The sequence below is a fragment of the Nicotiana tabacum genome, chromosome 3, assembly GCF_000715075.1.
Source record: "Nicotiana tabacum cultivar K326 chromosome 3, ASM71507v2, whole genome shotgun sequence".
Classification (NCBI taxonomy): domain Eukaryota; kingdom Viridiplantae; phylum Streptophyta; class Magnoliopsida; order Solanales; family Solanaceae; genus Nicotiana; species Nicotiana tabacum.
In genome coordinates this window covers 146321587-146347528 of record NC_134082.1, presented here as the reverse complement: position 1 = coordinate 146347528, position 25942 = coordinate 146321587, and the positions used below count along the sequence as shown (strand labels likewise).

At 39.5% G+C, this 25942-nt stretch overlaps 3 protein-coding genes and 2 long non-coding RNA genes across 6 annotated transcripts; 2 read left to right on the top strand and 3 right to left on the bottom strand.

Annotated features, from left to right (window-relative positions):
* Positions 1-3597: 3597 nt before the first annotated feature.
* On the bottom strand, positions 3598-5508 carry LOC142175137 (uncharacterized). Its single transcript, XR_012704338.1, has 3 exons — positions 5147-5508; positions 4735-4791; positions 3598-3886 (listed from the first exon to the last, which is right to left on the bottom strand). It is a non-coding gene; the product is annotated as an uncharacterized LOC142175137 (long non-coding RNA).
* A 477-nt stretch (positions 5509-5985) lies between these two features.
* Positions 5986-10842, bottom strand: LOC142177507 (uncharacterized). The gene is made up of 5 exons (XM_075246490.1): positions 9294-10842; positions 8726-9143; positions 6869-7603; positions 6556-6631; positions 5986-6369 (listed from the first exon to the last, which is right to left on the bottom strand). The coding sequence occupies exons 1-5, from the start codon at positions 10840-10842 to the stop codon at positions 5986-5988; spliced, it is 3162 nt and encodes a 1053-aa protein (XP_075102591.1).
* A 423-nt stretch (positions 10843-11265) lies between these two features.
* LOC107783174 (uncharacterized) lies at positions 11266-13062 on the bottom strand. Its single transcript, XR_012704337.1, has 3 exons — positions 12723-13062; positions 12311-12367; positions 11266-11462 (listed from the first exon to the last, which is right to left on the bottom strand). It is a non-coding gene; the product is annotated as an uncharacterized LOC107783174 (long non-coding RNA).
* A 4682-nt stretch (positions 13063-17744) lies between these two features.
* LOC107814919 (dehydrodolichyl diphosphate synthase CPT3-like) lies at positions 17745-19159 on the top strand. Of its 2 annotated transcripts, none has more exons than XM_016640423.2 (2): positions 17745-17855; positions 18129-19159. In XM_016640423.2, exon 2 carries the CDS (start codon positions 18167-18169, stop codon positions 19139-19141), a length of 975 nt encoding a protein of 324 aa, XP_016495909.2. In that variant the 5' UTR covers positions 17745-17855; positions 18129-18166; the 3' UTR covers positions 19142-19159. The 2 variants fall into 2 exon arrangements, with proteins under 2 accessions (XP_016495909.2, XP_016495910.2); XM_016640424.2 differs by having other exon boundaries at positions 17768-17908.
* A 1756-nt stretch (positions 19160-20915) lies between these two features.
* On the top strand, positions 20916-22310 carry LOC107814918 (dehydrodolichyl diphosphate synthase CPT3-like). Its single transcript, XM_016640422.2, has 2 exons — positions 20916-21141; positions 21277-22310. Exon 2 carries the CDS (start codon positions 21305-21307, stop codon positions 22163-22165), a length of 861 nt encoding a protein of 286 aa, XP_016495908.2. The 5' UTR covers positions 20916-21141; positions 21277-21304; the 3' UTR covers positions 22166-22310.
* The last annotated feature ends 3632 nt before the right edge of the window (positions 22311-25942 follow it).

The window sequence follows — 25942 nt, the reverse complement described above, 5'->3', positions numbered from 1 at the left end:
CTGGAACTACCTGCTTTGTTTGTGTTGCTGCAACTTGCTTTGAGCTTCCAGTTGGAGAATTTCTGGGCAGAAAAACTGGAGCATAAACGTTCAGTTTACTTTTGGAAGTTGCTGCTCCTTCAGGTCTTGAAAATGGTGTTGAGTCAATCTCTTCACCTGCACTATAATGATCTTCTTCCTTGTCTGCCTCTTCCGATGAGTATCCAACAAAGCCATCTCCCCAATGCTCTTCATCATCCTCCTCACGCTGGTCATGCCAAAACTTGGAATTAATAGCCATTTCCCTCACCTTGGTGAAACCTCCTTCTTTGAAGGGGATTTTCTACCTGTTACGACCTTCCAAACTCCCTCTTTTTTGTTCATATAACCTCTCTTACTATCCTCAAACACCTTCCCAGTACTATTTTCCATTAACAAACTCTTTTTCCCAGTTTTGTTATTCCCTAAATTCTGGGCAGCTACTGCTCTGTCAGAGATTTGCCCTGTATTTTTTTTGTGCTCACCTTCAGCAGTATTTTTTGAATTAGCCTTAACATCATCTTTAACACCTGAAGGAATTGATCCCATATCCATATTACCAGTTCCTGCAGCATGCTGATCTCCTGTTGCTCTATTAATTGCTTCATTCACATGAGGTGCATTACCTATAGCTCGATTTGCAGCAGCTTTCAATGCACCATCAGTAGCTAGGTACATTCGTGCAAATATAGTAGAGGCAGGGATATCTCTAGAGGGTTTAGGAAGTCCCTTGTCCAACTTCAACACCTCTTCTATAGGCACAACTGGAACTGCAGCATGTGGTGCAGCTAAATCACTAACACCCACATCATCACTCCTAGCCACTACATGACTTTGTCCTGCATCACCCATGTCATTGACCTTATCTGAAGATTGATTTTGTATTTCATTACTCACTACTGCTGACTTCATAGGACCTTTGTCAATCTTGGAAGCTTCTGCTATCTGATTATCGTCCACTACACGATTCATAATTTTATCCTTGTTCCCAGTATCAATTAACATTCCACCCTCTGTGTGTAAAGCCTGCTGCTCTACAGGATTTTCCTTTGCCTCTTGATCCCTCAGTTGCACAGCTCTCTTGGCATTAAGGTAATCCCTGGAATCACCAGCTAATTTGTCAAGACTGCCCAAGCCTTCCACTACATCTCCTCGAGCAACAGTTTCCTTACCATCCTCGATCCTCCTACGGCATGAGTTTTCATCATGCCCTTGGTTCTTACAACAAGTACAGTATTCTGGTAGATTGTCAAACACTATCTGCTGATAATGTTCCACAATTCTCCCAGAATTCTATCAACGATATTTATTCGAACTCTCTTAGGATGTTTGTTTAATAAATTAATCAAGACTTTAACCCTTGCCATACTTGGTCTTGTTCGATCTTGAGTCGCTTTATCAATTGCAAGAAGTTTCCCTACTGCTAAAGCTATAGACAATAAAGATTTCTTTGCGAAAAAATTTGCAGGCAAATCAGGCAAAGAAATCCATGCCACAACTCTTGAAGTTTCTTCACGAGGATTGAATCTTAACGTCCATGGAAACGTCCTAAAGAAAAATTCATCTCCCTTCGCCTTAACATAACCAGTAGATCTTGACAAAACCTGAACATAATCTTCAAAGAGATCAAAACGTACCAAGATATGACAGAATTCTAGCTGTCCAACGTTGCAATAACCTTTGACGTCGAATTGTTTCGGAATTAACTGTCGTAGCTTTTGAATATCTGGTTTGCCATATGAAAATTTGAGAATTACTGCCTGATGCAGTCCTTCTTCGATGGTGAAAGTGTTCACCTCTTCAACTGTGAATTCTACAGTTGGTTATCCATGAACCATATGGACAGGAGTTAACTCCAGTTTTGACGATATTGCAGCAGATTTCGTTTTTTGAATTAGCGCAACATAGGATTGTTTTGGCATCACGTTTAGATTTGTTTCATTAGTGTTTTGATTTGTCTCTCCCACAACCAAAGGCTGGGGAGAGCTCGCAGCAGCCATGACTGCCTCAATTCTCGTCAAAACATCTGATGAAGAACTGAATTTCTGGAAAATCTCGATTCTACAGTGCACGCGAAAAAAAGAAATTAAGATCTAGAACAATTGGCTATGAGTTTGACTATGAAACCAATTGGGGATTGTGCGCAAAGAGTAGGAGGTTCTTTTGACACCAATCTTGTAATTTTCCACTGCCGGACGCCGGAGTTATGGTCCGGTGAATAGTGACGGCGTCACTATTCACAGTCTTCCTAGAGATAAGGTGGAGAATTTTTATATATGGTCAGAACACTCTTCCCAAAAATTTGTTTTTAGCTTCAGCGTAGCCCTTTAATTAGGCTAGAAAATTTAATTTACTCTTGATCTTGTTTCGTTTTTTTCTTCATGTCATAATTAAGGAACAGATACACAGGTTTTGAGGTATGCAAATTAGGTAAATTTTTAGGTAAAAGAAGGATAACATATGAAGACTGTGAATTGTATGTAAATGTGTTGGGAATAAATCCCCTACCAAAATAATATTCACTGTAATAAAAGCGGAATAATAATGTAGCACCGAGATACGGTAATTAACAAGAATAAAAGAGTAACAATGACACCAAGATTTTTACGTGAAAAACCCTTCTGAATAAGGGAAAAACCACGACCCCGAGAAGAGCAACTGATATCACTATAGTAAGGAATTTATACTTTGTAGGCCCGAGTAAAAATACTAAAAAGACCACTACAATACTCAAAAGAAATAACCCTCTTTTGATATTTCACCTCACTACAATATCGCTCACACTCTCTATTTTCTTCACAGACTATTTTCTTATATCATGTCTGTGAAACCTCACTCTTTCTTTCTAGCTCTCAAATATATTTTCCTCTGAGATTGATGATAAAAAATGAGAGCTGAAGCTCTCATTTTATAGGCAAAAACGAGCCTCCCATACTTGATATTTCAATGTTCTGCAGCCTACTTTCTTTGACAGACAAAGAAAACGTGGGATGTTGCTGCCTATATTGAAAACTGAAGCAAGGAAGAAAACTTCTTCCTTAAATTAAGGGGCTGGACCCCACAAATCTCCCCCTCCAGTCCTATTCACCTGAAGGGGATAACACCGCAGTTTCTAGTTTGAGTGTATGCAGACAAGTTCTTTGCATAGCTCAAACTTGTCTCTTGGTACCACTTTGGTCAGCATATCCGCAGGATTTTCGCTTGTGTGAATCTTTTTGACCTGTAAAGATTCGTTCGCCACCTGCTCACGAATCCAATGATATTCACATCTATGTGTTTGGTCCTTGCATGGTACATAGAGTTCTTGCTAAGGTCTATTGCACTTTGACTATCACAATAGACGACATACTCCTTCTGATGCAATCCAAGCTCTTGAAGGAACCTGTCACACCCCAACCTTGTGAGGTGTGGCTGGCACCCGATGCCCGAAGGCCCGAGCGAACCAACCATGAGATATGATCCGAAATATAATAACCTGCAGGTAGAAGAGCCCAACACGACATATATATATATATATATATATATATATATATATATATATATATATATATATATATATATATATATATATATATATATATAAACTAGGCCAACAAGGCTGTAACAACAGTATAACAGCTATCCAGAAGGCCGATAGGGCGATACGAAAAATATATATATACAATGACCGCTAGTCTGCAAGCCTCTAAGAGTGTAAGACAATCTCAACAGGGCGGGACAAAGCCCCCGACATGCCCAAAACCACACATATACATCTGTAATAGTACCTATGGACTCAAAGTCAGCAACTCCGAAGAAGTGGAGTGCGAAACCCAACGCTGATCCTGGGGGTCCTACTGAGGAGGCACACCACTCTGTCTATTCGAACCTGTGGGCATGAACACAGCGCATAAAAATGCGTCAGTACGAAATATGTACTGAATATGTAGGGCGACAAGTGTAACATGAAAAATGTAATTAACAAGAGAAGAGACATAGAGATAATTTAAATTCTGAAACTAGCCTCGGTAGGAAACTAAAATTCAACATGGATATAAATGTATGCTCGTGACACCGTCGTTCACTATCGCTACTTATAATATATCACATTATATAATAATAAATCCCTCTGTGGGGCTATAATATCCATAACATACCCGGCCATAATAAAGGCTCGGTAGAATCGTACCCGGCCACGTGAAGCTCGGTAATCCCAACTGATCAGTGGTTACATAATATGTGTCATACCCGGCCGTCTATAATGCGGCTCGGTAATGAAAGTAAATACATACATATACTAGATCATAAATTATATAGGTGCAATGTGAAACCAACCTTAAAAGACGTATTCTAAGAAGAGTCGAAGTGGCCTATCATCATTCTTCCCCGACTATCATGGTTGTGGCTAAAAATATTTAATTTTCAACTACGAGCCAACAAGTACTAAGAACATGAGAGTTGTGTATTATGAGTACCTTTGAAGTAAATGTTACTTATTCATGATTTATATGAACGTCGAAAGGAGAACGAGTAAAAGGCTCTAGTTCTTTTTAAGCAAGGAACAAGGAAATCCGAGAATTCATAGATATCCTCTAGAGTAAGCAATCTATGAGAAAAGATCAGGTCTAAGCATCTTTATAAGTTGAAGGTGAAATAACTCGAATCCGACGAGACAATTCGATAAACGTTTATTCGAATTCTAGTCATGCCGAAAAGTATAGTGAAAGCCCTACATACCTTGTCGATGGAGTTATATACTGTTTCCAAAACCTCAAAAGCCTTAGGAATGATTTCCTACATAATACAAACCATTCAAAATCAAATTCAAGCTCATAGCTTAAATAATTCTTCATTTAGACATTTACGCGAACAACTTGTGGCCATGAATTTGTAGACTCTTTTGTAGATTAATTTCCCCCCAACACACCACCAAATTTTACTTTACTACATCTCCTCATCAACAGAATTCCATCCATGTCTTCACAGATCCAAACAACACAATAAAATCATATAGAACAGCCCCAACAATCAAGCCATATTAAGAGAGGTTTCTAAAAAAATCAAGAATATTTCTATAGAGGTTTCAACTATTTCTTAAGAATTCTTACGGTAGAAGTTTACAAAGATCAAAGAGGAAGTTAAATCATACCTTATGTGACCAGAATTACTCAAAATTCGAAATTACAAGATGGAGTCTTGCTATGAAAAGTGAAACACCGAAGAATTCACGATTCCGAAGCTACCATGGTGTTCTCCATCTTGAGGATGACTAAATTGTTGTTATGCTTGGCTAGATGGATGGGAGAAGTTTGAGAGGAAATCCCTAGGTTTTTGGTTCTGTTTTGGAGAGGATAAAACGCAGGGGTTCTGTTTTAAAAATTGACTTAAATAAAGAAATTTTGACTAAACCCGACTAGGCACACTGTTCCCGTAACAGTGTGCACCCCTGTACGAAAATGTTAATATCTCTCTACTCCGAAGTCGTATTAACGAACGGTTTGTTGCGTTGGAAACTAGACTCATAGACCTTCGATTCGGTAGGTAGAACACACCATAACTCCCAGTATATTGAGAGAAAAGGTCATCAACATTTTATCCAAATTCCAGTGAAATTTAAACCCGTAACTTGCGCGCGATCTTTGTCGAATTTTTAATCACAACTCAAATGACTTCCAATCTTAACGTATAACTATCGCATCATTTAAATATCTCATAGAAATTATCTTCCTACCGAATTATCCCATTTACAGCATGATAACGCCGAATACACAAGGTGTAACATTCTCCCCTCCTTAAGAACATTCGTCCTCGAATGTTAACGGTTAACCTAACTTCTGAATTTTTTTTAAAAAAAATTCGCCAGAGTTTCCCCTATAAATATGAATATCCAAAACCTGCCATCAGCCCAAACATACATCAACTTGGCCTCACCCGACCATTTACTTATACAATAATGATAATAAGAAGGTTAGCCATAACTTAATTACCTTAACTGTCACTGGTTGATATATGTGCAACACCTGCCATGTTTGTCTCAGGCATATCACCTGAAGACTCAAATAAATGAGGGTATCTGGACTTCATGTCCTCCTCGGCCTCCCATGTCATTTCCTCTACATTATTGCTCCTCCAAAGTACTTTTACTGAGGCTACCTCTTTAGTCCGTAGCTTACGGATTTGACGGTCAAGAATGGCAATAGGTATTTCTTCATATGACAAGTTCTCGGAAACTTCAATATCCTCGATAGGGCTGATGCAAGAAGGATCACCTAAGAATTTCCGAAGCATGAAAATGTGATATACCGGATGGATTGCTTCTAATTCTGGTGGCAGGTCAAGTTTGTAGGCTACTCGCCCAATTCTCTGAACAATCTGATATGGCCCAACATATCTAGGGCTGAGTTTTCCTTTCTTACCAAATCTCATTACACCCTTCATAGGCGACACTTTCAAGAATACCCAGTCTACCACAGCAAATTCCAAGTCTCGACGTCGGTTATCTGAATATGATTTCTATCGACTTTGAGCTGTACGCAACCTTTCCTGGATCAACTTTACCTTTTCTACAGCTTGCTGTACCAATTCAGGTCCTAGCAACTTTGTCTCACCAACATCAAACCAGCCAATAGGAGATCTGCATTTCCTCCCATATAGTGCCTCATAAGGTGCCATCTGAATACCGGCATGATAACTGTTATTGTAGGCAAACTCAATAAGTGGTAAATGATCTTCCCAACTTCCCTTGAAGTCTAAGACACAAGCTCGCAACATATCTTCAAGTGTCTGAATAGTGCGTTCGGCTTGTCCGTCGGTCTGCGGATGAAATGTTGTACTAAGGTTAACAAGAGTACCCAAACCTTCTTGAAAAGACCTCCAGAAATTAGCTGTAAATTGGGCACCTCTGTCAGATATAATAGAAAATGGAACTCCATGTAGCCGAACTATTTCCTTGATATACAGGCTCGCATAGTCTTCAGCTGAATAGGTGGTCCTAACTGGGAGAAAGTGAGCTGATTTCGTCAGCCTATCCACAATGACCCAAATAGAATTGAACTTACGGCGAGAATTGGGCAATCCTGTAATGAAATCCATATTAATCGATTCCCATTTCCAAGCTGGAATCTCAATATTTTGAAGTAGCCCTCCAGGTTTCTGGTGTTCAGCTTTAACCTGCTGGCAGTTGGGACACTGAGCCACAAATGTGGCTATATCTTTCTTCATGCCGTTCCACCAGTATAGCTGACGAAGATAATGATACATTTTGGTTGAACCAGGATGAAATGAGTACCGAGACTGGTGCATCTCTGTCATAATTTGCTTACGAAGCTCCCCAACATTAGGTACACACCATCGGCCTTTATATTTTAGAATTCCATCATCAGATTGCTCGAACAACTGCTTCTTCTGAAAAGGGATACTCTCTTTAATTTTGACTAACTCCGGATCCTCAAATTGACGCATTTCTACCTCAGCTACCAGTGATGACCCCGCAATATTTTGGACTACTACACCCTGGTCACATGTATCATGTAGCCGTACACTCAGGTTAGCCAATTGATATATCTCTTTAGTCATTTCTAATTTCCCAGCTTCTACATGCTTCAAGCTGCCCATGGATTTACGACTCAATGCATTAGCTACCACATTCGCTTTGCCCGGATGGTACAAAATATCCACATCATAGTCCTTCAGCAATTCAAGCCATCTTCTTTGTCTCAAGTTCAAGTCTTTCTGCTTAAATATATATTGTAAACTTTTGTGATCTGTATAGATATCCACATGAACACCATAAAGATAATGACGCCATATTTTTAAGGCAAATATAACGGCTGCTAACTCAATATCGTGAGTCGGATAATTGTATTCGTGCTTCCGCAACTGCCTCGAAGCATATGCAATAACTTTTCCATGCTGCATTAGAACACATCCCAATCCAACCCTGGATGCATCACAATATACCACATAACCTTCAGATCCTTCCGGAAGTGCTAGAACAGGTGCTGATGTTAAGCGTTTCTTCAACTCATGAAAGCTCCTTTCACATGCATCAGACCATTGGAACTTAACGGCTTTGTGTGTCAATTTTGTCATGGGAGCAGCAATAGAAGAGAAGTTCTCAACAAATCTCCGATAATAACCAGCTAAGCCCAAGAAACTACGAACTTCCGTAGGAGTTGTAGGTCTAGGCCAGTTTTGTACTGCTTCAATTTTCTGACCATCTACCTTAATACCTTTATCGGAAACGATATGCCCAAGGAAAGCCACTGAATTCAACCAAAATTCACATTTGGAGAATTTAGCATATAATTTCTGATTTTTCAAAGTCTGCAACACCACACGCAAATGATCCTCATGTTCTGCTTCTGATTGAGAATATACCAGAGTATCATCAATGAAAACAATTACAAATATATCTAGAAATGGCTTGAAAACCCGATTCATTAAATCCATAAAAGCTGCTGGCGCATTAGTAAGACCGAAAGACATCACAAGAAATTCATAATGGCCATATCTAGTCCGGAAAGCCGTTTTCGGAATATCTCTCTCCTTAACTCGCAATTGGTGATAGCCGGATCGAAGGTCAATCTTTGAGAAATATTTGGCACCTTGCAACTGATCAAACAAATCATCAATTCTGGGTAAAGGGTACTTGTTCTTGATAGTCACTTTGTTGAGCTGGCGATAGTCAATACACATTCTTAACGAACCATCCTTCTTACGAACAAACAACACTGGTGCACCCCAGGGAGATGTGATGGGCCTGATAAAGCCCTTATTCAAAAGATCCTTCAACTGGGCTTTCAATTCTTTTAACTCAGCAGGAGCCATTCTGTATAGAGGAATAGATATTGGCTGAGTATCTGGAAGCATATCAATAGCAAAGTCGATTTCTCTTTCTGGAGGAAGACCAGGAAGTTCATCAGGAAATACATCAGGAAATTCATTCACGACGGGAACCGATTGAAGGGTTGGAGATTTCACCTCCATATCATGCACTCGTACCAAATGATAGATGTACCCTTTCAAAATCATCCTTCGAGCTTTAAGGTAAGAAATAAACTTTCCCTTAGGCGCTGCAGCATCACCTTTCCATTCAATAATAGGCTCACTTGGAAAATTAAAACGAACAATCTTTGTCCAGCAATCTACATTGGCGTAACAAGAAGCCAACCAATCCATACCCATAATGATATCAAAATCGACCATTTCTAGCTCATGCAAATCTGCTAACGTATGGCGGTCATGAATCTTCACGTCACAACTTCGATATACCCGTCTAACTACAACAGACTCACCCATTGGCGTAGATACCTCAAAGGACTGTTGCAACAATTCAGGCTCTCTATCCCATTTACTAGCAACGAAGGGGGAGATATACGACAATGTAGAACCAGGATCTATCAAGGCATACATATCGATAGAAAAGACGGATAGTATACCTGTAACCACGTCCGGAGATGACTCTAAATCCTGACGACTCGATAAAGCATATATGCGATTTTGCTGACCTCCTGAACCAGAAGCTCCAAATCTTCCCCTACCCCTGCCAGCTGATGTCTGCATACTCTGTCTAGGAGGACGTACCGAAGAAGAAGAAGCCCCTGCAGATGCCGTCGGCTGAGCCATACCCCCTCCACCTGTCATCGGACAATGTCTCATAATATGACCTGGCTGTCCACATGTATAACATGCATCAGAACCCTGGCGACATGGTCCAAAATGATTTCGGCCACATCGATCACATCTAGGAAACTGAGGCCTCATCTGACTGAACTCGCCTCTAAACTGTGGACCTGGGGTCCGTGAACTCTGACCTGGACCAGAATAAGTGGTCCGATCCTGGCGCTGTCCCTGAAACTGTGGCGGTGCACTGGCTGCCGGATAAGACTGACGCCGGGGAAACTGTGGCCTAAATCCACCTCGAAACTCCCCTATGTTACCTGCGAACCGCGCCCTCTTCTGCTGCCCTCTATCATGCTCTCGATTGGCTCGTTGTTGCCTCTTGCGATCCTCTAGACCCTGTGCATATGCTTGAATACGGGCAATATCCATTCCTTGGTTTAGAGAAGCTGTAGTGCACTCATTTATCAAGTGTGCCCCCAAACCACTAACAAACTGGTGTACCCGATCACTCATATCAGCAACAATCGTAGGAGCATACCTAGCCAAAGAGTTGAACTGCATGCTATATTCCCGAACGCTCATATTACCCTGTTCTAAGTGTAAGAACCTATCTCGTCGGGCTCTTCGAAGCTCGATTGGCAAATATTGCTGTAAAAATGCCTCAGAGAACTCCTTCCATGTCACTGGTGGCACATTAGGCCCCCGAGTTTGCTTCCAAGTCTCATACCATGTCACAGCAACATCACATAGTCTATAAGAAGTAAACTCCACTGACTCAACATCCGTGGCATGTATAATTTGTAAGGTCCGTTGCATAAGATCCAGAAAATCCTGTGGGTCAGCATTAGGATCAACCCCTGTAAATACTGGAGGATCCAAGTTGATTAAGTCTCGAACTCTCGCACTTACGGACCTATCAGCAATACCGAAGGTCTGGTGTTGGGCCTGAGAGGCCACTATTCGAGTCAGCAATTGTACAACACTCCGCATGTCTAGGTCCTGATCAGGAACAACTGGGAGAGGGACTGGAGGTATGTTAGCTCCTCTGCGCCCTTCCGGGGGTGGTGGGGGTACTGCCCCGGAAGCCTGAGAATCAGCCTCATTCTGTGGCTCATGTTGATCTACATTAGCAGGTGGCACCTGACTTGTGCCCTCTCCCGCCTCCTCGTCCAACCTCTGAATAAATTTCATAGCCACTTGTCGTCTCCTAGTGTTAGGCATCACTGAGAAGGTAAACAAAAAAAAGAGAATTAGGAATGAACACTTATGATTAGGCTCTATTGCACGATCTAGATCAAGAAGAAAGTAATAATCCTAAATGCCCAATAGCCTCATGTTTATAAGTGTGGTGCACAACACACCATAAACAAGACTCTACTAGACACGGCTTGTAGACTCTCTAGGACTGACCTGCTCTGATACCAAGTTTGTCACACCCCAACCTTGTGAGGTGTGGCTGGCACCCGATGCCCGAAGGCCCAAGCGAACCAACCATGAGATATGATCCGAAATATAATAACCTGCAGGTAGAAGAGCCCAACACGACATATATATAAACTAGGCCAACAAGGCTGTAACAACAGTATAATAGCTATCCAGAAGGCCGATAGGGCGATATCAAAAATATATATATACAATGACCGCTAGTCTGCAAGCCTCTAAGAGTGTAAGACAATCTCAACAGGGCGGGACAAAGCCCCCGACATGCCCAAAACCACACATATACATCTGTAATAGTACCTATGGACTCAAAGTCAGCAACTCCGAAGAAGTGGAGTGCGAAACCCAACGCTGATCCTGGGGGTCCTACTGAGGAGGCACACCACTCTGTCTATTCGAACCTGTGGGCATGAACACAGCGCATAAAAATGCGTCAGTACGAAATATGTACTGAATATGTAGGGCGACAAGTGTAACATGAAAAATGTAATTAACAAGAGAAGAGACATAGAGATAATTTAAATTCTGAAACTAGCCTCGGTAGGAAACTAAAATTCAACATGGATATAAATGTATGCTCGTGACACCGTCGTTCACTATCGCTACTTATAATATATCACATTATATAATAATAAATCCCTCTGTGGGGCTATAATATCCATAACATACCCGGCCATAATAAAGGCTCGGTAGAATCGTACCCGGCCACGTGAAGCTCGGTAATCCCAACTGATCAGTGGTTACACAATATGTGTCATACCCGGCCGTCTATAATGCGGCTCGGTAATGAAAGTAAATACATACATATACTAGATCATAAATTATATAGGTGCAATGTGAAACCAACCTTAAAAGACGTATTCTAAGAAGAGTCGAAGTGGCCTATCATCATTCTTCCCCGACTATCATGGTTGTGGCTAAAAATATTTAATTTTCAACTACGAGCCAACAAGTACTAAGAACATGAGAGTTGTGTATTATGAGTACCTTTGAAGTAAATGTTACTTATTCATGATTTATATGAACGTCGAAAGGAGAACGAGTAAAAGGCTCTAGTTCTTTTTAAGCAAGGAACAAGGAAATCCGAGAATTCATAGATATCCTCTAGAGTAAGCAATCTATGAGAAAAGATCAGGTCTAAGCATCTTTATAAGTTTAAGGTGAAATAACTCGAATCCGACGAGACAATTCGATAAACGTTTATTCGAATTCTAGTCATGCCGAAAAGTATAGTGAAAGCCCTACATACCTTGTCGATGGAGTTATATACTGTTTCCAAAACCTCAAAAGCCTTAGGAATGATTTCCTACATAATACAAACCATTCAAAATCAAATTCAAGCTCATAGCTTAAATAATTCTTCATTTAGACATTTACGCGAACAACTTGTGGCCATGAATTTGTAGACTCTTTTGTAGATTAATTTCCCCCCAACACACCACCAAATTTTACTTTACTACATCTCCTCATCAACAGAATTCCATCCATGTCTTCACAGATCCAAACAACACAATAAAATCATATAGAACAGCCCCAACAATCAAGCCATATTAAGAGAGGTTTCTAAAAAAATCAAGAATATTTCTATAGAGGTTTCAACTATTTCTTAAGAATTCTTACGGTAGAAGTTTACAAAGATCAAAGAGGAAGTTAAATCATACCTTATGTGACCAGAATTACTCAAAATTCGAAATTACAAGATGGAGTCTTGCTATGAAAAGTGAAACACCGAAGAATTCACGATTCCGAAGCTACCATGGTGTTCTCCATCTTGAGGATGACTAAATTGTTGTTATGCTTGGCTAGATGGATGGGAGAAGTTTGAGAGGAAATCCCTAGGTTTTTGGTTCTGTTTTGGAGAGGATAAAACGCAGGGGTTCTGTTTTAAAAATTGACTTAAATAAAGAAATTTTGACTAAACCCGACTAGGCACACTGTTCCCGTAACAGTGTGCACCCCTGTACGTAAATGTTAATATCTCTCTACTCCGAAGTCGTATTAACAAACGGTTTATTGCGTTGGAAACTAGACTCATAGACCTTCGATTCGGTAGGTAGAACACACCATAACTCCCAGTATATTGAGAGAAAAGGTCATCAACATTTTATCCAAATTCCAGTGAAATTTAAACCCGTAACTTGCGCGCGATCTTTGTCGAATTTTTAATCACAACTCAAATGACTTCCAATCTTAACGTATAACTATCGCATCATTTAAATATCTCATAGAAATTATCTTCCTACCGAATTATCCCATTTACAACATGATAACGCCGAATACACAAGGTGTAACATTCTCCCCTCCTTAAGAACATTCCTTGCCAGTTTCTGTAGCGGCAATGTACTCTGCTTCAGTTGTTGAAAGTGCAACACACTTCTGCAACTTAGACTGCCATGATATAGCTCCCCCTGAAAATGTAAACAAATATCCAGTAGTGGATTTTCTGTTGTCAATGTCACCTGCCATATCAGCATCTGTATAGCCTTTCAAGATTGGATCAGATCCTCCAAAGCACAAACAATCTCCCGTGGTACCTCTCAGGTACCTGAGTATCCACTTGACGGATTCCCAATGTTCCTTTCCAGGATTTTCAAGAAACCTGCTGACAACACCAACTGCGTGAGCAATATCAGCTCTAGTGCATACCATTGCATACATTAATCTTCCGACAGCTGAATAATAAGGAACTTTAGCCATGTTCCATTTCTCCTCCACTATTGTAGGACACATCTTCTTACTCAACTTTAGATGACCAACAAGAGGTGTGCTGACTGGCTTAGCATTCTTCATGTTGAAACGTTCTAGTACACGTTCAATGTACTTCTCCTGAGATAGCCACAACTTTTTACTTGTTCTCTCTCGAACTATCTTCATCCCTAGAATTTGTTGTGCTGGGCCCAAGTCCTTCATATAAAATGACTTGGACAGATCTCATTTTAACTTTGCTATCAACCCCTTGTCTTTTCCTACAATTAACATGTCATCCACATACAACAACAATATAATAAAGTTATTCTCAGAAAATCTTTTGAAGTATACACATGGATCAGAATAGGTCTTTAGGTATGTTTGACTTTTCATGAATGAGTCAAACTTCATGTACCACTGCCTTGGTGCCTGCTTCAATCCATAAAGACTCTTATTCAATTTGCACACCATGTGTTTCTTTCCAGCTACTTCAAATCCTTCTGGCTGCTCCATATAAATCTCCTCTTCCAAATCTCCATGAAGAAATGCAGTTTTCACATCCAATTGCTCCACTTCAAGATCTAGGCTAGCTGCTAAGCTCAAAATTGTTCGAATAGAAGTCATTTTGACAACAGGTGAGAAAATTTTGTCAAAATCAATACCTTTCTTTTGTTCGAAGCCTTTAACCACCAATCGAGCTTTGTATCTGACTAGCTTACCATTTCCATCTTTCTTGAGTTTAAAGACCCATTTGCATTTGAGTGGTCTTTTACCCTTTGGAAGTTCAACCAGCTTGTATGTGCCATTTTTCTGTAGAGATTCCATCTCTTCTTGCATAACTTTCATCCACTGGTTCTTTTCTGGATGGGAAAACACCTCCTTAAGACTTTCTGGCTCCCCCTCATCACTGATGAGGACATACTCTATGGAAGGGTACCTGCATGACTCTACCCTTGGCCTCTCTGATCTCCTCAGAGGTTGAGGTTGTTCTTCTCCCTGAGTGGGGTGCTCCACTTCCTCGACACCTTCATCAAGTTGCTCCCCCTGCTCAATAACCTCACCAGGTTGCTCCCCCTGCTCGGCAACCTTGTCGGTCGTACTTTCTGCACTTGTGGGATTGTTAGAAGTAGAAGGAATAGTAACAAGGTTAGGAATTATACCATTCTTCGCCTTTTCTGACATATCAGCAGCAGTTCCAACTTCACTTTCTCGGAAGACTACATCTCTGCTTCTGATGACCTTCTTCTTTACAGGATCCCACAGTCTGTACCCGAACTCTTCATCTCCATATCCGATAAATATGCAAGGAACAAATTTATCATCCAGTTTTGTTCTCTGCTCTTTTGGTACATGTGCAAAAGCTCTGCAACCGAACACCTTCAGATGCGAGTAGGACACCTCCTTGTTGGTCCAAACTCTCTCTGGGATTTCAAACGCCAACGGAATTGATGGACTCCTATTGATCAGGTAACAGGCTGTCTGAACTGCTTCACCCCAGAATGACTTAGGTAGTTTAGCCATTCTGAGCATGCTTCTCACCTTCTCCACAATGGTGCGGTTCATCCTCTCGGCTACGCCATTGTGCTGTGGGGTTCCAGGAACTGTCTTTTCATGTCTGATCCCATGACTTGAACAATACTCTTCAAATTCCCTTGAAGTGTACTCATCTCCATTGTCACTTCGGAGACGCTTTAGCTTTCGACCCGTCTTCCTTTCTACTAGAGCATAAAACTTCTGGAAAATTTGAAACACCTGATCTTTGGTTTTCAAAATATAAACTCATAATTTTCGTGAAGCATCATCAATAAAAGTAACAAAATATTTGTTACCGCCCATTGATTCAATTTCCATTGGGCCGCAAACATCAGAATATACTAAATCAAGTATATTCAATTTTCTTTCAGACGATGTCTGAAATGAGACTCTATGCTGCTTACCAAATAAACAGTAGTCACAAGGTTTTACCGTTGTACCTTTGGCATAAGAAATGAGTGATTTCTTGGCAAGAATCTACAATCCCTTCTTGCTCATATGACCCATTCTTTTGTGCCACAAATCTGTAGAAATCTCATCTTGTACTGCGTTCAATTCACCTTGGCATATTTCTGCATTTGTCCTGTACAACGTGCCACGAGCAACTCCCTTTGCAATCACCAATGATCCCTTAGTGAGTCTCCACTTTTGATTCGCAAAATAGTTCTCGTATCCATCTCGGTCTAAAGCAATTCCCGAGATCAAGTTCATCCGCAAATCAGGTACATGCAGCATATCCTTTAGAACTAATGTGCATCCGACATTTGTCTTGATACAAATGTCACCAATCCCCGCAATCTTTGAGTAACTTGTGTTACCCATTCTCACTGTGCCGAAATCACCTGCTACATATCTGCAAAAAAGATCTCTTACCGGTGTGGCATGGTAAGATGCCGCTGTGTCAACCACCCATTCCGACTCTGGACCTGACAGGTGCATGCATTCCTCATCCTCATTTATAAAGAGGACAACATTATCATTATATTGCACCATGGCGGCTGTGTTGTTGTCATTCTTCTGGCCACTGGTTTCATCTTTGCCCTTCCTTGGATTTGGGCAATCTCTTTTGAAGTGACCTGGTTGATCACAGTTGTAGCAATTTCTGGCTCTTGATTTGGATCGGTTCTTTGACTTCCCACGAGCTCCGGATCTACCATAGTTGTTCGAACTCCTTTGATAACTCCTGCCTCTACCTTCTGTGATGAGAGCATGTCCTTGATTTTCAGGCTTCTTTCTCATCTTCTCATTGAGTAGAAGAGCCGATGTGACATCTTTCAACTCAATAGTAGTCTTACCGTGCAAGATGGTTGTTGCCAAATTATCGTACGAAGATGGCAACGAGTTCAATAGCAAGATGGCTTTATCTTCTTCCTCGATTTTCACTCCGAGGTTGGCAAGCTGTGTGATTAGTCTGTTAAATACATTTAAATGTGACAAAAAATTCATACCTTCACTCATGTGTAGGGCGTATAACTGCTTCTTCAGGTACAATTTATTTGTCAGCGTTTTGGACATGTATAGGCTTTCCAACCTTGTCCAAATTCCACGTGCAGTGTCTTCATCAATGATGTTATTTACCACATCATCTGATAAGTGCAACCTGATTGCACTAGTAGCTCTTTCATCCAAGTCAGCCCAATCCTCAGCTTTCATGGTATCAGGCTCTTTGGAATCAACATCTAGAACCTTGTGTAATCCTTGTTGGATGAGCAGATCTCTCATCCTTCTTTGCCATGTTGAGAAACCGTTATCTCCGTTGAATTTTGCTACCTCGTACTTTCCTCCGGACATTTTTATTTTTCACCAAGTATAGTACTACCGACAGTGAATAATATTTCAGTGAACGAGCAGAACCTGTGCTTTGATACCAGTTGTTGGGAATAAACCTCTTACCAAAATAATATTCACTGTAATAAAAGCGGAATAATAATATAGCACCGAGATACGGTAATTAACAAGAATAAAAGAGTAACAATGACACCAAGATTTTTACGTGGAAAACCCTTCTGAATAAGGGAAAAACCACGACCCCGAGAAGAGCAACTAATATCACTATAGTAAGGAATTTACACTTTGTAGGCCCGAGTAAAAATACTACAAAGACCACTACAATACTCAAAAGAAATAACCCTCTTTTGATATTTCACCTCACTACAATATCGCTCACACTCTCTATTTTCTTCACAGACTATTTTCTTATATCCTGTCTGTGAAACCTCACTCTTTCTTTCTAGCTCTCAGATATATTTTCCTCTGAGATTGATGATAAAAATGAGAGCCGAAGCTCTCATTTTATAGGCAAAAACGAGCCTTCCATACTTGATATTTCAATATTCTGCAACCTACTTTCTTTGACAGACAAAGAAAACGTGGGCTGCTGCAGCCTATATTGAAAACTGAAGCAAGGAAGAAAACTTATTCCTTAAATAAAGGGGCTGGACCCCACAAAATGCAGGCCTTATAATTCGTCCACAAGGACGATGCTGCTAACCAAATAGAGATCCCTAGCTTTTACATTTACTTAGCCAAAATCACAATCATCAGCTTTTGGCCATCTCAGTGTCCATTTGAGGGTACAGACATTCCTCCAACAGCATCTTCTGAGTATTTCTGTCTTATAATACCTGTCTGTTTTATTCTTCTTTTCTTCAATGTTTATCGTTCTTGTATTTTATATGTAATCTTTATTGGGAGTATAATTCCACATTACTGGCTCGGGGAAAATATCGAGTTCTTGACCAAAAAGAAACCACCTTTGAATGGTGATCTCAATTTATTATGGTTCTTGATGTTTGTCTATAAAAATTCTAATGCATTTCGAAACTTTGACTTTGATATGAATGCAGACTGCAGGTTCTGACACGTAAACTACAACTGTTTGAATATGATCTGGGAACACAAAATGTTGAAGACAAGTGATAGTTTAGCGAGGAGGTTGGTTGGGAGCTCAATCATTTACATGCGTAGATTTCTGTTCCGAATTTTATCTGTAGGTCCAATACCAAACCACATCGCCTTTATTCTGGATGGGAATCGGAGGTATGCTAAGAAATGGAATATAGCCGAGGCTACTGGATATAGAGCTGGTTTTTTGGCTGTCATGTGCATGCTCAAGTATTGCTACGAATTGGGTGTCAAATACACGACTATATATGCATTCGGTATCGATAATTTCAAAAGAAGACCGGAGGAAGTTCAGTATTTAATGGACTTAATGCTGGAGAAAATTGAAGGACTAATCAAGCAAGAAAGCATTGTCAATGAATACGGAGTGAGGGTCCATTTCGTAGGGGACCTGAAGCTTCTTAACGAGCGAGTTAGAGTTGCAGCTGAGAAGGCAATGCAAGCTACTGTCAACAACACCAATAGCACTCTTTTAATCTGTGTGGCCTACACTTCTACTGATGAGATTTTGCACGCCGTTCAATCATCTTGCCTAGAGAAATGGAAGGAAATACAAGAACTTGACGCGAACCAAGCTCAAAATGGTGAAATAACTGAAGAAAAACAGGAGCTAAAACATATCATAAAGCTGGTAGATATAGAGAGGCATACATACATGGGATTGGCACCTGATCCTGATGTTTTGATTCGAACTTCGGGTGAAACTCGTCATAGCAATTTCCTTCTTTGGCAGACTACAAGCTGTTTACTGTATTCTCCAAAGGTATTGTTTCCTGAGATTGGTTTACGACACTTGGTATGGGCAGTCTTGAATTTCCAGCGACTGTATCCTCATTCATTCGGAGAAGGAAAAGAAATCACTGCTATTTTACCTTTATTAGTCTTTTACATGCGCTTTGTCCTGCTTTTCCTCAGACCAGTAATTGCTACTGCTAATCATTATATCCAAATCTAATGACTATGATAGTAAGGATGATCAGTCATTATTTCGATATTTTAACACCTCAAATGATAAGGTTTGGAATAAATAATTGAATTTGTATTTTAGAGCAAGCTGATTAATCCAAAATGCGTATAATGAAATGAAGAACAATAATGATAAATAGACCGAAATTGAGATTAAGATAAAAGAAATCTAATTGAGCCTCGGTCTCGGATGTGGCTATGCCTTAATGGATACAATGAGAAAGATAGCTTCGCAGGAATACTAGTACATAGTGAGTAAAATCTGGAATGTTATATGTGATCAGATATGTGTTACAAGTGAAGGCATTTATAGCATAAACAGGATGTAGCCGTACGTTCGGAGTTTCTAGCCTACACGCTGAGTATGTGGTAGTGGGCTGATGAGGTCCTCGCCCGTGGCCGTGGTAACTACAATAGCGTAACAGACGGGGTCCACGATCTCAGGAAGGCTCCGGGTACGACGGAGTTCGACACCGGAAGTGTTTAATATGCTCTTCCGATTGTCCTTGTTTCGGATTCGGATGGACGGTCGGCCCCGGTCACCGTCCCCTCGTGGCTTCCGAACCGCTTTCACTACGTATCATCATTTTGGTATGTCACGCGCTAACACCGAATTTCCCCAATACAGTTGAGAATTGAAATTAGTATTTTAGAATCTTCATTTACAGTATAATGTTAGGCAGGATTTAGTTCTAATAACAGGTCAATCTGGATTAGGTTACTAACTCAGTTATTTCGACAGCAGGGAAAAGCCAGATATACTAAACTAAAAATTGGAGCTAAAGTCTTTATTTGGATTTGAAATCCACAGTATCTCATAATATATTCCCATTATAAGATCATCACAAACAGTCCAATAAATTTCAGGAATGAATAAATTGATTAAAATCTTCTCGTATGATATAACGAATAAAAGGCTGTGGCTTGAAAGTTAATTTTCAGTAAGTTTGGTCTGCGGACGGTTCATTATCTGAGTAACCTTTGCTTGTTAAACTTTTCAGTTACTTTGCAACTGATAAATATCTCGACACTCTCATTTAACTTCAGCCGAGCCTTATAGACTACAATATTTAATTAGAAACTCCAGTATATGTTGGGAATAAACCCCGTATTAACGGTATTAGTGATAAACGCGTAACACTAAGTTATGGTTAAATCAGCAAGAATAGAAATGCATCAATAATGACACCAAGATTTTACGTGGCAACCCTTCTGAATAAGGGAAAAAAAACCACGGCCAAGAAGAGCAACTGATGTCACTATAACGAGTAATTTTACACTGTGTAGTAACGAGTACAAATACTCCTAAGACCATTACACCCTCAAAAGAAAGAACACTCTTTTGCTTTTTCCACCTTACTACAATATCTCTCACACTCTATTTTTCTTCACAGACTATTTTCTTGTCTATATAATACCTTACTCTTTCTCACTCAGATGTATTATCTGAGATTTTTGGTGTATAGAAATGAGAGCCGAAGCTCTCCTTTTATAGGCGGAACCTCTCTCTCACGCCTACTACATTTAACATTTTCCTTCTGCAGCCTACCCTTTTTGACAATGCAGCCAATTTTGAACAATCAACAAAAGGAAGAAAATATTCCTTAATTGATGGGATGGACCCCACAGTATAGCCTTGACCTAATTTAGTTTCTTTCTTAAGTCATAAACGATATTGAACACTAAAACAATTCCATATTGTTCAAGGGATGCAAAATATATAGGTCGATGCTACGTTAAATAAGCAATCATGCGAGAACTGTGAATTGTTGTTACGTTGTGTTTTCTGTCTCTATCTCTTTCTCTAATACAGAGCTTTAATTTGTGTACATAGCGTCAACAAATGCCCATATAATATGCTCACACGGAGAACGCAGCAAACAAACTAGAGATCCCTTTGTCCTGCTTCTTCTTTCATATCAGATATAATCCACTTTTTTACTTAGCTTTGAGTGCACTATCATTGGCCATCTCAGCTTCCATTTGAGGGTATACTCTTTTTTTCAACAGCATGTATTAGTATCTTCTTTTTTAATATAGTAATATATATACTTCTCTGAACTTTTCCTTCATGTTTTTGGTTTATCTCAATGTTGACTGCAGCTTCTGACTCTTATGTTGCAGTCTCTTGAACTTGGTTCTGATTGGAAAAATGTTGAAGAGTATGGATGGTTTAGCAGAGAAGTTGTTTTGGAGTTCACTCCTCTACATGCTTAAGCCATTGTTCCGCATTTTATCTGTAGGACCAATTCCAAACCACGTCGCCTTTATTTTGGATGGGAATCGGAGGTATGCCAAGAAACGGAATATGGCAGTGAGCAATGGATACAGAGCTGGATTTATGGCTATCATGTCAATGCTCAAATATTGCTATGTATTAGGTGTCAAATACATGACAATATATGCATTCAGCATCGATAATTTCAAAAGAAGGCCAGAGGAAGTTCAGTACTTGATGGACTTAATGCTGGAGAAAATCGAAGGACTACTCCATAAAGAAAGCGTTGTCAATCAATACGGAGTGAGGGTACATTTCGTAGGAAACCTGAAGCTTCTTTCCGAGCCAGTTAGAGTTGCAGCTGAGAAGGCAATGCAAGCCACTGCCAATAACACCAATAGCACTCTCCTAATTTGTGTGGCATATTCTTCGACAGATGAGATCGTGCATGCTGTTCAATCATCCTGCCAAGAGAAATGGAATGAAATCCAAGAACTTAACGCAAACCAACCTCAAAATGTTGAAGTAACTAAAGAGATACAGGAGCTAAATCAGATCATACAGCTGGTAGATATAGAGAGGCATATGTACATGAGATTGGCACATAATCCTGATATGTTGATTCGAACTTCAGGTGAAACTCGCCTTAGCAATTTCCTTCTTTGGCAGACTACAAACTGCCTACTGTATTCGCCAAAGGTATTGTTTCCTGAGATTGGTTTGCGACACTTGATATGGGCAGTCTTGCACTTCCAGCGACTGTACCCTCATTTGGAGAAGAGAAAGCAGTTGTAAAACATTGCTACTGTTCCTCTGTATTTTTCCCCTCAGATTACTTATTGCCTGCTATTTTACCTTCATTATATAGCATACTGCTCTCTTTGTAAAATAATTTGTCTATGATTGCTACAAGGAGCTTTCTATTCAAAGTTCTACTAGGTTAACTTCACTGTTTTCATATTATTGAATTCCAAATTAATGCATTCCAGTATCAAACAGAAATTTAATCGACTGCTGCAGAAAGACACACAAGTTGGCTCAGACACCACCATTATTATTGAAAATAATTTTGTACTCCATAATAATTGATTCACTTGTTCTCAGATAATAAATAAACATATGGACTAAGAATTCAGTCCTTCCATCCGAGCATTGTCATGTAAAAATGACTAATAACCCGATCTGAAGCTTTCAAAGAATGCAAACTTTCACAACCACCACATAACCCCCTTCAGTAAAATAATGAATAAACGAAAGAAGAACCGGAATCAGATCAACTTGGAAAGCAATAGTGATTTCTGTAGAAATGGATTTAGGACTTTAAGTAAATAAGTGGGAAGTATCATTGCATCTGCAGCTCCTTCTCGATCACTAACTATAGAAACTAAGTTATATAGTACAGTATATATTATTCTACAAATTTTCACCTATGTGCAAATAGTTGGAGGTAAAGACAGTGGAAGGCATATTTTATAAGTTTTATGTTCAAACCTACACTACGTTTCGTTCAAGGATCAAAAAAGAAAGGAAAAGGAACCGGGATGGGGTGTTTGACCAAAAAGTGTTAAACCTTTTATTAAATCAATTAATGATGAAGTAAAGGGTGAATCTTAGTTAGAGTTAATAAATTCTAGATCAAATATTGTAGGATATATGCGAGATGAATAGTGTCCGGGAGTATTCAATGGCAAATTTAATATTCAATGATTATCAATGAATATGATGATATTGTTGCGGAAGTCAAATGTATATAGTGTGAATGAGTCACAATTACTATACCAAAAATATTATGATAGCCACCAAATAATAAATAAGACAATAAAGCAACAATAAAAGAAACACCAGAATTTACGAGGTTCGGCCAATTTTGCCTATTTCCTTGGACACAACCAATATTTTATTCCACTCCAAAATACAAGTGAAATAATACTAAAGAGAGAAGATACAAATACCTTAAGAAGATAAGAAGGCAAATGAGAGGTGTGTCTAAATCCTAAACATTAGGCCTCTCCCTTTATAGGGAAAAATTTCCAACCAAATATGTCACCCATCAATGTGGGACTTTTGACATTTTCAACAAATCTCCACCTTGGCAAAATTTCACATCTTCAATTTTCTCTTAATAACAAATTTTGGTTGTGTCTTCATCTTCAATCTTCAGTGTTCAACAATGTTGATCAAATCCAAACAATGTTGAAATTTGACCGCAGTCACCACCTTTGTCAGCATATCAGCAGGATTCTCCGTAGTATGATATTTCTTCACCGTGACTCCACCTTCTTCTATGATTTCTCGTACGAAATGATACCGAACATCAATGTGCTTTGTCCTGGCATGATAAACTTGGTTCTTCGCTAATTGAATAGCACTTTGACTATCACAAAAAAATTATGATACTTTTTTGTCCAATACCAAGCTCCTTTAGCAACCCCTGAAGCCAAATTGCCTCTTTCACAGCCTTTGTAATAGCCATGTACTTTACCTCTGTTGTAGACAAAACAACTGTTGATTGCAAAGTAGACTTCCAACTAACTGGTGCCTTTGCAAAAGTAAACACATAACCAGTAGTTGATCTTCGTTTGTCCAGATCACTTGCAAAATCTAAGTCACAATATCCAACTACAGACTGATTGCATTCCTGCTCAAAAACTAACCCAACATCTACAGTATTATGAATATACCGTAGAATCCATTTCACAGCTTGCCAATGCTCCTTTCCTGGATTATGCATATATCTGCTAATAACTCCAACATCTTGTGAAATGTCAGGTCTCGTACAGACCATTGCATACATCAAGCTACCAACAACATTTGTGTATGGTACCCTTAACATATACTCCTGTTTAGCTTCATCTTTTGGTGACATAATAGTACTTAGCTTAAAATAGGGAGCAAGTAGAGTACTAACTGGCTTAGTCTTCTTATCTATGCCAAAGCGCTGTAGTATTCTTTTCAAATATTCTTTATGAGATAAGCAGAGTTTCTTTGAACATCTATCTCTTATTATCTCCATGCCAAGAATTTTCTTTGCCTTACCCAGATCCTTCATCTCGAACTCCTTTTTCAGTTGAATCTTCAACTTATCAATTTCTTCCAAATTCTTGGAAGCTATCAATTTATCTCCATATATGAGAAGATATGCAAAGGAACCATCTTCAAGCTTGCGCAAATACATACAACGATCCTATTTGCTTCTCTTGTACCTTTGCCACAACATAAACTTGTCAAATCTCTTGTACCATTGTGTAGAAGATTGTTTCAATCCGTAAAATGATTTTTCAAGTTTGCATACCATATTTTCTTTTCCAGCAACTTTGAATCCTTCTAGCCGAGTCATGTAGATTTCCTCCTCCAAGTTTTCATGTAAAAACGCAGTTTTTACATCCATATGAACTAGTTCCAAATCCATCTGTGCTACCAAAGCCAACATAATTCTAATGGAGTAATATTTTACAACTGAAGAAAATACTTCATTGTAAGAAATTCCCTCCTTTTGAGCATATCCTTTGGCCACCAATCTTACTTTGTAGCGAACATTTTCTTGGTTAGGAAATCCTTCTTTCTTTGCAAATACCCATTTGCACCCAATTGCTTTCTTTCCCTTCGGGAGATTGACCAATCTCCATGTATGATTCTGATGAAGGGATTGTATTTCATCATTCATGGCAATCCTCCACTTATCTTCTTCTGAACTTTGGATTGTGTCTTTATAAGTGGTAGGAACATCATCAGCTACAATTACGGCGGCACAAGCAACCGTCTCTATGAGACGAACAAGTTTTGTTATTGTTCTTTTTAGCCTGCTAGTTGCTATGGATTCAAGTTGTTGTTGAGGTTCCTGAGTTGGAATCTCCCTTTCTACTGGCTCTTCTTCCAGAGGATAATCTTCATTTGTTTCCTCCTCTGCTTCTTGTGTAGGAAAAATAAATTTTCCCTCAAACTCCACCTGCTTAGAAGCACCCTCATTTTGTTTGGTATCTTCTGTTATCTTATTTACCATAGCAGATTCATCAAAGATAACATCCCTGCTGAACTTTCTTTGTCATAGGACACCATAAGCGATATCCTTTGACTCTAGAAGTAATCCCCATAAAAATAACCTTCTTTGCCCTTGGATCCAATTTGTCATATGATAATATGCAGTTGAGCCAAATACGTGCAAAGAATCATAATCTACAGTAGTCTTTCCATACCATTTTTTAAATGGTGTCTTGCCATCAATAGCAGCAGATGATAAGCAATTAATGAGGTGGCATGCATATGTAATTGTCTCAGCCCAAAATTCTTTGTCCAAGCCAGCATTGGACAACATACACTGTACCTTCTCCAGCAAGGTCCGGTTCATACGTTCTGCCACTCCATTCTGTTGTGGTGTATGTCTAACAGTGAAGTGTCGGATGATGCCATCATTTTCACAGACCTTATTAAAATGATCATTTTTGTATTCATCTCCATTGTATGTGCGAATACACTTGATCCTCCTGCCTGTTTGATTCTCCACCATCATTTTGCATTTGAGAAAAATTCCTAACACTTCATCTTTGCTCTTCATTGTATACACCCACACTCTTC

Coding starts and splice junctions, on each gene's coding strand:
- LOC142177507 (XM_075246490.1), bottom strand. CDS start 10,842: ATGCCTAACACTAGGAGACGACAAGTGGCTATGAAATTTATTCAGAGG. Junction 7,604..8,725: donor CCCTGGGGTGCACCAGTGTT/GTTTGTTCGTAA, acceptor ATCCATGGGCAG/CTTGAAGCATGTAGAAGCTG. Junction 6,370..6,555: donor TACAGCAAGCTGTAGAAAAG/GTAAAGTTGATC, acceptor GGGCCATATCAG/ATTGTTCAGAGAATTGGGCG.
- LOC107814919 (XM_016640423.2), top strand. CDS start 18,167: ATGATCTGGGAACACAAAATGTTGAAGACAAGTGATAGTTTAGCGAGG.
- LOC107814918 (XM_016640422.2), top strand. CDS start 21,305: ATGTTGAAGAGTATGGATGGTTTAGCAGAGAAGTTGTTTTGGAGTTCA.